Source organism: Anopheles cruzii, chromosome 3 (genome assembly GCF_943734635.1).
Source record: "Anopheles cruzii chromosome 3, idAnoCruzAS_RS32_06, whole genome shotgun sequence".
NCBI classification, from domain to species: Eukaryota; Metazoa; Arthropoda; class Insecta; order Diptera; family Culicidae; genus Anopheles; species Anopheles cruzii.
The window spans coordinates 55,354,877-55,367,445 of NC_069145.1; the positions used below are offsets into that span (position 1 = coordinate 55,354,877).

Consider the following 12,569-nt stretch of genomic DNA (forward strand, 5'->3'; position numbering starts at 1 on the left):
TGCATCGGTGAACGGCTCTGCGCCACTGTGTGCTGTGTTGTGTTTTCGTTGTCGCTCCTGGCTTAGCGTCGAAAGTGCACCGAGAATCGCTGTAACGAAAGAAAGGAAAAAGAAAAACCACGAGCAAACACGTAATAGCGAACAGTACGGGACAAAACGGGAATTTTCGGTCCTACGAGCGTTGAGATCCCCTCCATTGGCCAGCGTTAGCGTAAACGGTGGGCCCATCGTTGACCGGTCGACCCTGGTGAGCAGGAAGTCTAGCCGTGCGTGTTCCATCGGTTAATTTGTTAGTGCATAATAATAAGTACACCGTGAATTGGCCCAAGAAACCTCTAACCTCTGATACTGCTGTGTATCGTGACCTCGCTGCGTATGAGGGCAGTACCGCATCAAGACAAACTTTGTTTTCATGTCTAAAAATAGCCTCACTCTCTGAGACAGAAAACTTAAAGCAGCTTGTAGGGAAAACGTGTAAGTGTGAACGCATTTAGTTTTCTTTTCGCGAGTTTTCTACACCTCGCATCTTTGCAAACAAGTGTACAAGAAGAAGCTTCCGAATTCGCTCCGGACAATTCGGACTCCACGACCGGTTACAGGAACAAAGGCCGCAGAATTTCTAATCAGACACTTACACAGTTACGCAGGCGACAATCAGTTACACGACCCGCAAGTGTTTCTCTGATTCGGGAGATTCCAGCGATTCGCTGCTCGCAGAAATTACTCTACGCGCGTTAGCGGCACACGGTACGACTCGCTAGTGTTCGAGAAGTGACAAAACAAACTAATTCAAACAAAAAAATCCCCACGGCCAAAGCTACTGAGCCACAATAGAAAAAAAAACAAATCCTCCGTCAACACAGTTGTGGTGGTGGTGGTCGTCGGTCGTAGTAGACTAGGTGCTGTGAATTCGAACCAAAAAAAAAAAATATAGAATTCAAATTGCCCGTCCACGCGATAACGTCATTGCGGCGCATTTTTTTCGTCGTCCGTTGTGATATACCATTCCGCAGTGCAATAAACATCCGCAGAACCATCCGGAGGTGGCCAGCTAAACAATCCCCCCCCCCACCCGGTCACGATGGATGTTACTCTGATCGTGAAGGCGTCGAACCAGCAGTGCGAGGATCTGACCATTAAATGCGAACCTTCGTGGACCATCCGACGCCTGAAGGGCCACCTGACGGAGGTGTACCCCGGCAAACCGGTAAGCATCGGATTGCGACACAGCCTGCGATTTGAACGTAATCATTCAACGTACCCGCTGAGCCATCATTCTGTTTTCTATCTTTTTGAGCATTTTTAGCCGTTGTTGCAACAGACCTCTAAAAATAATACACTTTTCGAGATCTTCCGACGTACGACACATTTGTTGTGGCTGAAAGCATCTGGTTTTTTTTTTGTCACGATAATGATGATGGTGATACGCCTGTTATGGCGATCACGGTGTTCCCGGGGGTGGTGCAAAAAATGTATCGCCATTAGATTTGCTGCGGTGCTCGCCGTGTGTCGATTACACGTGACCTGCCGGGCAGTCGTCTGTGGTGTGGACGGAATGAAATCAATCTAAACTGATCGCTCCCTCTGGAACGTGGGATTGGGATTACAGGCACACACACACACACGCTAACTAAGCATCGGAATCGGTTCCATTTTAGCGGCTTTAAATGGTTTGCTTAGTGACTACTAACACATTAATCTGTTTCGAATGTGGCACTGGCCCACGTCTAGACAAGTCAACCTGCTGTCCAAAGAAAGATGCTCTTCTTGGAGCTTTGGTTTGATGCAAGTCAGTGTCCTCATTCGCAGCAATTCGGGCGACAAGCTGCTGCTCTGACACTGCTTCGTTCGTGACACGGATTGCATCATTCCGAACGCGTGTTTCGTTTGTCGAGACTCTTTATTGATTTACAGAGGCACTTGGCTCCATCAATTGGCTGGCGGTTCAGAATTGAAACGACTTTCAATGATTTTTACATGCGTATAGAATACATTGCCGTTTGCATAAGGTAAAGTTTCCTTAATGCAGCAACGGTTTCTTTGATTGACCAGAAAAAGTTTTGATTTGAAAAATTGTGTCCTTCGCATCTGCTAGATCGAAAATGCAAGCAAAAACATCCGAACCAGAACAATCGTAGCTTATTGGAAGCCGTTTGGCCTCGTCGTGGGGACTGGTATCATTTTGTGTCGGTATGATAATCAGTCTATAGCGACAGGACGATGTTAGGTGGGTCACTATGTGTTAAAATGCTCATTTGCATTCGGTCCTGGTGTGCATGTTGGTAGAGTCATATTTTTTGATAAGCGAATTAAACATTTTCTTCGTTCATTAAAACTGTTTTGTCTGTTTCGCCATTCAAGGTGCTGTGAAAATACATTGGTTATCGGTGGGCCAACTCGGGAGATTGAAACCTAAATGCAAAACTTTGTGGTTCCTCACGGTTATTCTGTATCGGATTCTAGAATATTCATATTGGCCATTTATTGTTCACAAATTACGACCACCATAAAACCAATTGAAAATAAGTCCTCGGAGTAAGCTGTATGTGGTTCGCTCGTCTACTTCGGAACAGTAGTATTGGTTCAATGATAAGAGGAACATAAACGTCTTTTTTCCATTCTGTGATATGGAGTACCTCCTGACGATGGGCTCAGTCGAAGAAGAGTGTAGGGGTTGGCAAAACATTTACAAATTATGATAACACTCGAGCAGAAACGAAGCGACGTACTTGGCACTTGATTTTGTGCGGTGCAGTCATTTGAAAAAAATATATTGTAAATCGTGCAGTTTCGCTATGCTGTGTGGTGTTCATTTTGAGGAGTAAAATTGGTAAATAGGTTGTGGTGAAAACCACTGCATTTGCACAAAGAGCCCCATTTTTTCTTCTTATCAATCGGGTGATCCACAGTGACCACGTCAACATTTAAGTTTGCAGCCTGGACCGTATAAGGCGATGTCCAGTAGGGTGTTTGCTTGGCTTCTAAATTTTAATCGCACCCAACAGTGAATTATTAATTTATTTAAATCGTTTGTCTTTGTTTTATCGCTAGAATTCCGATGAGCAAAAGTTGATCTACTCAGGCCAGTTGCTCGGTGACAGTGTGGTACTCAAGGACATCCTCCGGCAGTATGATGGACAACAGACGCACACAGTTCATCTAGTTTTCACGCCAAAGAATCACTGTTACAGTAGCAGCAGCAGCATTGCCAGTAAATCTCCCACTACGAAAATGGCGGCCAACCAGAATCCATCAGCTAGCTGTTCTTCATCTACTGCCAATCTCGGTGCTACTGCTGCTAGTGGTGTCACCGAAGACGCTGGATCGCTGACCTCGCAGGAACGTGAAAGCGCAGGTTCGTCGATCGACAATGGAGGGCTTCGCCAGCGCATGACCAGACCTACGCTGCGAACGCTTCCCGGGACATCTGCCCTCATGGAGGAAACGGCAGCCCTGCAGAGTTTCGTGCAGCATACCTACATGCAGTACCTCAACCAATACATTAATCTGTAAGCCCCCGACCATCACTAAGTTTTTTCGGACAAACCAACAAAGTAAATTTTTGCAATTTCCTTTTGTTTTGTTGTAGAATAAATTCCGGACAGAACAATGTGAACGCTTACGCTCCACCCGGAGTCTCTTTGGCAAACGCTTCGCTCGAGACTTCTGCTAGTTCAGCGACGATAGCATCCGCTCCTACGGTGGTTCCGGCATTCAGTCAACCTATCGCGCCTGGGGCATTTGCCAACTTTCCGACAGTCTACTATCCCTGTATGATGCCCGCCGGTGCGCTGCCTTCCGGCAGTAGCATTCCTGTGGCGATGAGCGCCCCAGGAACACAGCCTGTAGTTGCGGCTTCCAGTTTTCTGACACCTTCCGTTCCCAATCCTGCACCTAGTTCATCTTCGGTAGGCACACCGACCGTTGCAACGACCAATCAACAAGTTTCCTTGGCTAGCAGCAGCAGCAGCAGCAGTTCGCCATCTGGCTCCTCACCAACGGCGCCAGCCGCTGATGAGGCACCAACGGTGGCGACAGCTCCAGCACAGCAGGTGGCTGCCCAAGACCAAGCTGTTGCGGATGCTCCTGATGCTGCGGCTGCTCGGGGTCAACGTCGGTTCCCGAATATCGTGGTGGAAGAGCAGGAGAACAACGATTGGCTTGATGTGTTTTTCAGCATGTGCCGAGTCGGCATACTGATGACGGTCATTTACGTTTACTCTTCACCAATGCGCTGTTTCACCGTGCTGATGATCGGTGTGATGTTGTACTTGTAAGTGTGCAGTACGCAAGCATGAGGAAGGGTTAGTCCTCACGGTTGTCGTTTTTACTTTTTGCAGGAAAAAGCATCTCGATCGTCTTTCGCAAGCGGTCGATAGGCGTGGGGCCGATGCTCCTCAGCCGGCGGCCGCAGGTGATCAGCAAAATAATAACAACGTACCTGGAGCGGTTCCCCAAGAGCAGCGGCTGGAACCGACGGCTACCGAAGAACAACCAGTGGCAGGCAATTCGCCGGATTCACCTACGGCCGAATCGCTCGACCAAAGTTCGAATGTTGGAGAAGATGCCCCTGCCACTTCAGCCACGCGCAACAGCGGCACCCGCAGTCCTTCTGCAATGCCTCGTCCACGCACCGGTCCGGCAGCTGCCAGCAGCAGGACAACGGAAGCCTCGGCCGTTGAACAGCAAGCAGCACCGATTGGCAGTGAGCTGGCCAACGTGGAACAACCTGCTACTGAGGGGCAGCGAATGACTTTGAATGACATGACGTCCTTCCTCGGGACGCTTGTGATAACGTTTTTCACCTCGATTATCCCGGACACTCCGGCGGCGTAAAGAAAACAAGAGGCAAAACAGTAAAAAGGCAAATTGCCAGCCGACAGGATCTAGCTTTGTATAGACTTTTTGCTTCCCCATTACGCAGTTTCCGGCACATGTAGATGATGGATGTTCGAAAAGAAAACGGAGTTAACCGGAAAGTGTTGAGCACCATCCAATGTTGTGTTTATTGATGTCTTGAAGACACTTTTTCGAAGCGCTCATTGTTGTTTTGTTTTAGTTTTTTTTTTCTATTTCCGCTTAATGTTCGGTCGGTTAAGCGTTCCGGCGAAGGAAGCGAGTAGCAACGTAAACATTTATTAAACTAAATTAATCCACACCGCAGCACGGTGGACGGTGCTAGAAAGACTACCATTTACAAACAAACCAGAGTTCGTCGCATCGTCGCACTGTGTATGATACGCGTTTGGGACAGCTTCCCGCTGGGAGGGAACGCGGTTATCGATGATAAAAATAATCAAGAAGGTAGCCCCAACTATATTAGATTAAGGTGGCGCGCATAACGTTGTCGACAGGGACACGCATATGTATTAATGGTGAAAAGTGTATCATCTGTGACCGTCTGAGCTGGGATCGTCAAAGGTTACGGCTTTAATGTAAGTGTATAACAGTGTAGAAGTTGATCGTTAGTATCGTTTGAATAAAAAGAAAATCACCAATTCACTCGCAAATGATCAAAAAACAAAAGAGAAAATGGTCGGTCCTCTCACATTATTTTACTTATGTCCTTGCTTTACTGTCTTATTCCTTTCCCTAGTTAGAGTACTGTTATGATGTGGAGAACGCTTAGAAGAACCGTGTTGAGACTCCAATCACTCCAATCCCTTTCCTCAGTATTATTCTTTAGCAGCTCCGACAAACGACGTGAAGAACAGCTTACAAGCTCGAACTTTTTACAAGGCGACCTTTTTGACCATTTTATCGGTGAAGATTAACAACTGTTTATGATGTTTTAATTAGAGATGCTGCCCCGGCCTTCTCAATAAAGAACTAGAAAGGTAGGTCGATTGTGTGTAAAGAGGGGCACAGATAATTGTAGAAACGGACACTTTAAAATGGAGACCTATCGCAGATACGAGGATGTGTGTTTCAATAAACTTTATTCATGTATCCACAACGTGCCCAGCCGCCAGCCTGGTCGTTTATTCCGAGAGGCGGTCACAATTATGTTGAGTGAAAACGTGTTTTGTCGCTATAATTTAATATTAAAATTATTATTTCGTTGCGGCACCACGCGTGTGTGTGTATGTTTGCTGCTACCGCGACGGAATTTGCCACGCGACAAAACGAGTACCTTCAACAGAACAAGAGGATTGACAGTTGTTGGGTTGTGCTTTGCAGTGTTTCAACAGTTGTCTTATCACGACTTTTCGCTCGCTTCGTCCGACTCTCCTCCATCGTCTTCCTCGTCGTCGTCCTCGTCGTCGCTAAGGTCATCATCCAGACCTTCGAGGTCTTCTTCGAGGAAGAGGTTTTCATTAATGGGGGCAGCATCGGAAACGGTAGCCTCTTCGGCTGAGGTTCGCGCTGCCGCCTCTGCTGCTCCTGCGGCCATTCTTTCCCAGCGATCTGTGTCCGCCACCGTTCCCGTATCGTCCACCTGCAGAGGAAAACGTGTAAAGGTTCAAATTCAGTGTGTTCGTCTAATTCGAAGCGATTTCACTCGATCATGGTGCTTACATCTTTGATCGACAGCGAGAGCATATTCAAATCGAGCTCCTTGTATTCGGTTGTGTCGTCGTCGTCCTCATTGCGGCCGTACGATTCGATGGCCGCTTCACCTTCGTCGACGCCGTAGTCGATCAGCTCTGGGTTGAAGCTGAACATCTCGCGACCAGAAAGTCCATTTTGTCGGCCGGCCTTGAAATCGCTGCGCTTACGATCCTCCTCTTTCTGAAGTTTGTCCTTCTTTTCCAGAATCTTGCGTTTCTTCCAGGCGAGGAAAGTTTCCAGCGTGACGCGTGTTTGGTGTGACCCGAGTGCGGCTCGCTCGCGCTCGATCAAATCGACCAACGATATCTCTTCCTTTGACGCTTCAGCCTTCTTTTTATCTTTCTTCAGTACATAGCCAGCTGGCAGGGCGTGTCGGTAGATGCACTTATCACCGTTGGGACATTCCCAAAACCAACCGTACAGTGAGCGTTCCACGGCGTCCAGGAAATATTTGCAGATCTACGAAAATTAACGAACAATTAAGGTGAACAGTGTGTGAGAATGGAGTGTACCCATACTTACGATCGTCGTAGTGGGCATTGTTTTATCTTTTCCATGTTTCTTGGCAACCACCTCGGACAGCTTTTCCTCAGTCCAGTTCTCGATCGTATCGTCGGCGTCGGCATCGCGCATATCGAAGTGAATAGAACGCTTTTCGGATTTCCGTTCGACAGCCAGATCGTGCGAAAACTTGCACTTATCGCCTTTGGTACAGGTACCTTGCTTGAAGAAGGCACATAACACCGATTTCGGGTCAGCGCCGACCTCTAGCTTTTGTGTCGCTACCGGTTTGAACAGTTTGGCCAGTTCTTTCTGCTCCTTCAGCTTCTTCTCCTTCTCCTCCTTCTTTGCATTCACATTCTGCACTAGGTTATGTTGTCCGCCGCTCTTGACTTGCTTCTCTACTTGCGAGATAAACTTTTGTTGTTTTGCACCTTTCTTGTTCTTCAAGCCGAACGTTTTATCCTGCGAGCCGGGAGGGGACGGAAAGCAGAAACTATTAGCTAGTAACAGCGGAATCATACACGGTTTTATTGGACGGCATTCGTGCCATCCTCAAGATGCTGCGTTTACGTACCTCAATGATTTTATCCTTCTTCTTAGCTTCGGTTTTCTTTGAAGCTGCGGCTGGCACTTTCTTGGGCGGCATCTTTCTGGTTGATTGTTAGCACCGATTTTACTTTAATGCCGCTTTACGTGGGAATTATTGTGGGAAAAATTTAGTGTCCACGGAACACCGAAAGGAAATTGAGACACATTGGTTTTGACACTTGCTTGACACTCGCGCGATGTGCGATGAATTAGGCGATGATTTTTGAAAGTATGAAAAATACGGCAAATTATCCAAGTTATCTTTTTATTACTATTGCTCCAATCAAATAAGGAAATTGGTTCATCAATTAAAAAGTAACCATATTTGGTTTTCATGTTTGCTTTATTTGCACAGCAACGGCTTGACACACGATTTGCGAAAAATAGATTTGAGTTCGTGTCGGGCTGTCAGTGTACTGGAAATTGACGGGTCAAGAGCCGAATATTTTGATGTTTACAAACGAGAGATGCGCGACAAAATCTCTCAGCACCGATGCGAAAGAGATGCAGAAACAGAATGAAGCGAGCTAGCTGGGACGAGAACAAGACGCAGCAGCAATCCAAAGCAGAAGAGCACACTGTCATCGAAAGCGGAAAAACTGTGGTCCGTCCTCCGAAAGTGTGTGTTGTTAATTCAGCTTATAGTTCTCGCTGCTCCGAAGATAAGCTCAATTCTGCCAGGGAAAACCACAGACGGTGTTGAATGTTCCGGCGATTGGCTGGCTGCTGCTGTTCCCGTCCGGAGATAGTTCGTGTGTTTTTGTTTGTCAAAGTGTCAGCGACATTGTGCTCAGTTCCCAGAGCCCCCCCCACACGTTACGATTTGTACGAAGAGGACATAATCATCATACTTGGAGCACAAAAAAGGATGAACTCGGGCACAAAACGTCGACGGTCCAGTTTTCCTTTCGCTAGTCGGGTACCAGTTCGGCGCCAATGAGCGCCGAGCGCAAGCTTTTTCCGCGGCGAAATGTGTCAGCTTTCGGTGTTGCGCTGGTCCAACTTTTGTAGCAAGCGCAACGATGGCGATTATTGATCGCTCGGAGAGCAAAACGATGTGAGGCACTTGCCCTGATATGGTAGTATGTTTTGCTAAACTGTTCTTTGACCGAAGCAGTGCTCTGGGCCGCGTGTGGATTACGTTTTATGCAGTGCGTCTTCGGCCATCGCTAGATGGTGCACAGTAATTGAATCGGGGTAGCGGATAGGAACATTAAAAACTTATACGCACTTAAGCGGTCCGAAAGCTAGAACTGTTTTGGGCCGTCAAGAGCGGAAGTGGCAGCGACAGGAAGTTGAAGCGCGTATGGTTGTAAAATGGATGTCGACTCGCCGAATGCGCTCAAACGTTGCTCCAGTGCACCGCAAATAAACAATCTTCTTGCAACGTCCACCGTGGGGGTGCAACCGATGGAAGAAGGCCAATCGCAGCCGGCAGCGAGCAGCCTGCAGCATCATCAGGCATCGGGAGCGACGGAAACACACGCCGTGGGTATGCTGAATGCGGCCATTACCTACCAAGTGTCACCGCAAACCGGTTCCAGGTAAGCTGCCACCAACGGTTTGATCAGGAATCTGTTCTCTAAGCAGGAATTGTCCTTTGTCCGTAGAGAATCACTTCCGACGTCATTTTCTAACATCTTTACGCCGCGTGTCCGCCGTTTTTCCGCCAGCTTTAACCCCCTGGCGGTCATTTCGAATGGCAGTGCGAGCCCCGGGCGCAGCGGTACGTCTGGCCGAAGGCTCACCCCCCGGATATCGCAACTTCGGCAGGAAGAGTGCGCCGACGTGAGCAATAGCCGTGAGGTGAACCATGAGAGGGAAGTCCACTCGGCGATGCAGATGTCCCAGAGCTACGAGGATCTGACGCTGGTGGCGGAAAACTGGTCATTTACAGCAACCGGTTCGTCGGTCAAGATGACCGAAGAATTACAGAACCCATTGCACGTCGCGTTGCCTACACTGGGGTCTACCTGCTGCTCTAGTCCTTCGCCCACCAGGTAAGCGGCGTACACGGCGTGGCGCCTGTACCGTTCTAACTTGCCATTTGGTTCCATTTTAGCCGTGGTGGCATCACGCTCCAGTATCCAACCACTTCGCCGTCACCAACTCGAAAATTTGTCACACGCCGATCCATGTCACCGTGTCCACTGCGTCCCAGTCCGCTTTCGACAGTGAAGCGAAAGATCAACGACCAGGAGGATCATTACGGCAACTGCTATTCGCCTCCACCGAAGAAAATATTCACCTCAGAACGGTAAGTCGTTCGTTTTTCCCATTGCTTTTTGTTTTGCTCGAAACTTCCATTTGCTTTCTAACAAATCGTGACCGTGCCGTGACGTACGTACGGGCGTGTTATCAGAAATGGTACAAGCAGGGGCGTTACCCACCGGGCTGATAGCACGTTTGTAGAGTAGCCACTTGCAACGCAATGGATTTTGCTGTACTTAAATAGCGAAACATTTTACTTTCTCGCTTTTAGTGGATCTTCTCCAGTTTGCCAAACGCCCTCTCCCTCTCCGATTTGTCCGAGTCCCGACTCGTCGACGACGTCATTCGAGAATGGGAGCAACAATGTCATTGCACACCCGAGCGGCACATTTCCCTTAGTCTCGACCTCCAGTGGCCGTGTAACACCAAAGTTTTTCCTTTCCAAACTGTCCGGAGTACCAGGGCCGGGAGCAACGCCCTGTCTGGCGCTACCGTTCGGCATCCCATCCGGGCCAGCTATGCATTTTGGGGTCGGTGGTAGTAGTGGCGGAAGTAGCAGCAGCAGCCAATGCACCACACCGACAGGCATCAATCCAGCGGGTATGGGGGTTCCGATCATGTGCTCGAATGTGGATTTGCCATCGTCTTCGTCGGTGTCATCCGAGCAAACGGGTCCTCCAAATGCGGCCACATTGATGATGGATTGTGGAGTAAGCAGTAGCAGCAGCAGTAGCAGCAGCGAGTGTCGCGATACTATGATGGAAGTCAGCCACTCGGACATAGGGGAAGCGCTGGCAGCTAAGGTGCCCACAGAACAGGGAAAGAAGGTGGACGGAGAGACTAAGTTGAAGGAATCGGTAGATGGATCGGAATTGGCCGCTGCTATGTGTTTGACGGTGTCGAACAGGGGAGAAGGCAACCGACGGGCCCTGTCGGCCGTCGTTGGTAACGGGCGTGAGCTTCGCGAGCAGCTACTTAAGACTGCCCTCGATCAGGAAGCGGGAACTCTGGGAAGCTGCAACAGCAACAGCAGCAACAGTAGCATCAACAGCATCGCCAGTAGTCAAGGGGGCTGCGGGATAAACGACAGCAGCAACTACAGTGCCAACAGTAGCCTAAGCCGCGTCGGTCGTATTATTGCTGACGGCAGTTCTGTCAGCAACGCAACTGGCACGGGCGCAGCTATCGATAGTAGCAGCAGCAGCAACAGCAGCAGCAGCAGCAGTAGTTGCGTTTCGGAAAGTTCCTCCATTGCAGCGGCTGCTGCCACCTCGGCGGTGGCTACAATCTGTCCGCAGTTGTCCTCGTTCCCGCGGATGGGCAGTCTGACGGAGATTGCCGAATCGTGAAGCGCAGACAAGCCAACAACCAAAGCAGCTAAGAATGGCTACCCGACCCGACGTTCTCGTGCAGGAGCATAGGACACACCGGTGGGTGACACCGAGCACAGCGGGGTAGCGTGGACAATAATGGGATTATTTCTCGGGAGGTCTGCGGGGGAGAAGAAAAAAGGGCGGCGGTGGCGTCATCTCGCCAATCAGCCTCGTCGAGTGGCAGCATCGTAGGGTTTAAGTTTACGTAGTACGCTTAGGAGCTAAAGTAAAAGGCCATTTATGGGACTGAATGTCGTGAATGTTCTTTATTGCGATAGTCATCTTTATCAATGTTCTAGTTGGAAGAGAGAGGTAGTGCGACGGGACGAGGACGTACCTGTCGGTCTTGATTTTTTTGGTCTGCAAATAATTTTGTTTCCCCTTTATCGACAGCCGATATTCCCAAACTTGCTGTGTTAGGTGTAGAAGAATGAGTTTTGTTTAAACTTTTCGTTTTTCATAGTTCGCCACGCAGAGGACGTTAACGAATGTTTGTCTTTAAGTGATTTAGTATAAGGAATGCTTCAAGTTAAAACTGTTTGAGAAGTGTACGTGGGTCAGAATGTGAGCGCATTCATGATTCAAATTTTCGTTTGTGAACACCCATAGCGAACTGATTGTAGCAGGCGTGTTGGGGTACGGTCCCAGTGCACTGTTTGCTGATTCGGTCTGATTCGTTTGGCCGTGTAGAGCATAGGCTATCGCAGGGCCACGGGCCGACGTGAACAGAAGAAAGTCAAAGTCTAGACTGGAATTAACGATAATTTTCCAATAGCAAGCGTTAATGCCCGTAGCAAAGTGTAATGCTATCGAAGGCAATGGTGTAAGTATTTGAAGTGAAGTAAAACATATCCTTTTCCGGTACGGTGAGATAATCGTTCCTGTGCATGTGTTACAATCAACTTGCATGTTGCTAATTACTGTTTTTGTTTATTCTCGCAAACACACTCAACTGAAGCGAGTATCGAGCGTCGGTTTAAGATTTAATAGGACCGAAGAAGCCAATCTAATATTGGGGGGACCGTTCCGATACTGTGGCTTTTCTTCTTTCGCGCCTCCCTCTGAATTAGCAGTAGTTATCCTGCATTTCCATGGCTGATATTAGCGATATTAGAGAAGCCGGTAAAATTGTGAGAAGAGAAATGGTACCCGAATTCAATCAATAATTAGTAACTCTTCATAATTCATAAATCACGAATAAATTCAGTAATCTTACGGAATGAAAATTCTTTTTATCCACTTATTTGTTTTTTGTCCTTTCCAGCTGCAAGCACGGGCAAGTAGTAGCGCTTATAGGGGAGGGGACGAACGTTGCCCATCGCGCTGACTTTGGCAACGATT

The 12,569-nt window shown here is 48.4% G+C and overlaps 3 protein-coding genes across 4 annotated transcripts; 2 read left to right on the top strand and 1 right to left on the bottom strand.

The window, feature by feature from the left end:
• The first annotated feature begins 1,018 nt into the window (after positions 1 to 1,018).
• Positions 1,019 to 5,806, top strand: LOC128275377 (homocysteine-responsive endoplasmic reticulum-resident ubiquitin-like domain member 2 protein). 2 transcript variants are annotated; one of them, XM_053013857.1, is made up of 4 exons: positions 1,019 to 1,207; positions 3,052 to 3,509; positions 3,590 to 4,273; positions 4,341 to 5,806. In XM_053013857.1, the coding sequence occupies exons 1-4, from the start codon at positions 1,082 to 1,084 to the stop codon at positions 4,834 to 4,836; spliced, it is 1,764 nt and encodes a 587-aa protein (XP_052869817.1). In that variant the 5' UTR covers positions 1,019 to 1,081; the 3' UTR covers positions 4,837 to 5,806. The 2 variants fall into 2 exon arrangements, with proteins under 2 accessions (XP_052869817.1, XP_052869818.1); XM_053013858.1 differs by lacking the exon at positions 1,019 to 1,207 and adding an exon at positions 2,755 to 2,830.
• Positions 5,807 to 5,931: 125 nt separating this feature from the next.
• On the bottom strand, positions 5,932 to 7,760 carry LOC128275378 (zinc finger CCCH domain-containing protein 15 homolog). Its single transcript, XM_053013859.1, has 4 exons — positions 7,631 to 7,760; positions 7,075 to 7,518; positions 6,520 to 7,011; positions 5,932 to 6,439 (listed from the first exon to the last, which is right to left on the bottom strand). Exons 1-4 carry the CDS (start codon positions 7,700 to 7,702, stop codon positions 6,200 to 6,202), a joined length of 1,248 nt encoding a protein of 415 aa, XP_052869819.1. The 5' UTR covers positions 7,703 to 7,760; the 3' UTR covers positions 5,932 to 6,199.
• Positions 7,761 to 8,844: 1,084 nt separating this feature from the next.
• LOC128272767 (serine-rich adhesin for platelets) lies at positions 8,845 to 12,284 on the top strand. Its single transcript, XM_053010638.1, has 4 exons — positions 8,845 to 9,188; positions 9,255 to 9,644; positions 9,707 to 9,901; positions 10,127 to 12,284. Exons 1-4 carry the CDS (start codon positions 8,962 to 8,964, stop codon positions 11,202 to 11,204), a joined length of 1,890 nt encoding a protein of 629 aa, XP_052866598.1. The 5' UTR covers positions 8,845 to 8,961; the 3' UTR covers positions 11,205 to 12,284.
• Positions 12,285 to 12,569: the final 285 nt, after the last annotated feature.

What these genes read in the sequence shown, in the direction of transcription:
- LOC128275377 (XM_053013857.1), top strand. Translation starts at nt 1,082, where the DNA reads ATGGATGTTACTCTGATCGTGAAGGCGTCGAACCAGCAGTGCGAGGAT. An exon ending in CTCAACCAATACATTAATCT is followed by an intron (nt 3,510 to 3,589) that starts GTAAGCCCCCGA and finishes GTTTTGTTGTAG; the next exon opens with AATAAATTCCGGACAGAACA. An exon ending in ATCGGTGTGATGTTGTACTT is followed by an intron (nt 4,274 to 4,340) that starts GTAAGTGTGCAG and finishes TACTTTTTGCAG; the next exon opens with GAAAAAGCATCTCGATCGTC.
- LOC128272767 (XM_053010638.1), top strand. Translation starts at nt 8,962, where the DNA reads ATGGATGTCGACTCGCCGAATGCGCTCAAACGTTGCTCCAGTGCACCG. An exon ending in TCACCGCAAACCGGTTCCAG is followed by an intron (nt 9,189 to 9,254) that starts GTAAGCTGCCAC and finishes CTTTGTCCGTAG; the next exon opens with AGAATCACTTCCGACGTCAT. An exon ending in TCTAGTCCTTCGCCCACCAG is followed by an intron (nt 9,645 to 9,706) that starts GTAAGCGGCGTA and finishes GTTCCATTTTAG; the next exon opens with CCGTGGTGGCATCACGCTCC.
- LOC128275378 (XM_053013859.1), bottom strand. Translation starts at nt 7,702, where the DNA reads ATGCCGCCCAAGAAAGTGCCAGCCGCAGCTTCAAAGAAAACCGAAGCT. An exon ending in AGAAGGATAAAATCATTGAG is followed by an intron (nt 7,519 to 7,630) that starts GTACGTAAACGC and finishes CCCGGCTCGCAG; the next exon opens with GATAAAACGTTCGGCTTGAA. An exon ending in TCTCGCTGTCGATCAAAGAT is followed by an intron (nt 6,440 to 6,519) that starts GTAAGCACCATG and finishes TTTCCTCTGCAG; the next exon opens with GTGGACGATACGGGAACGGT.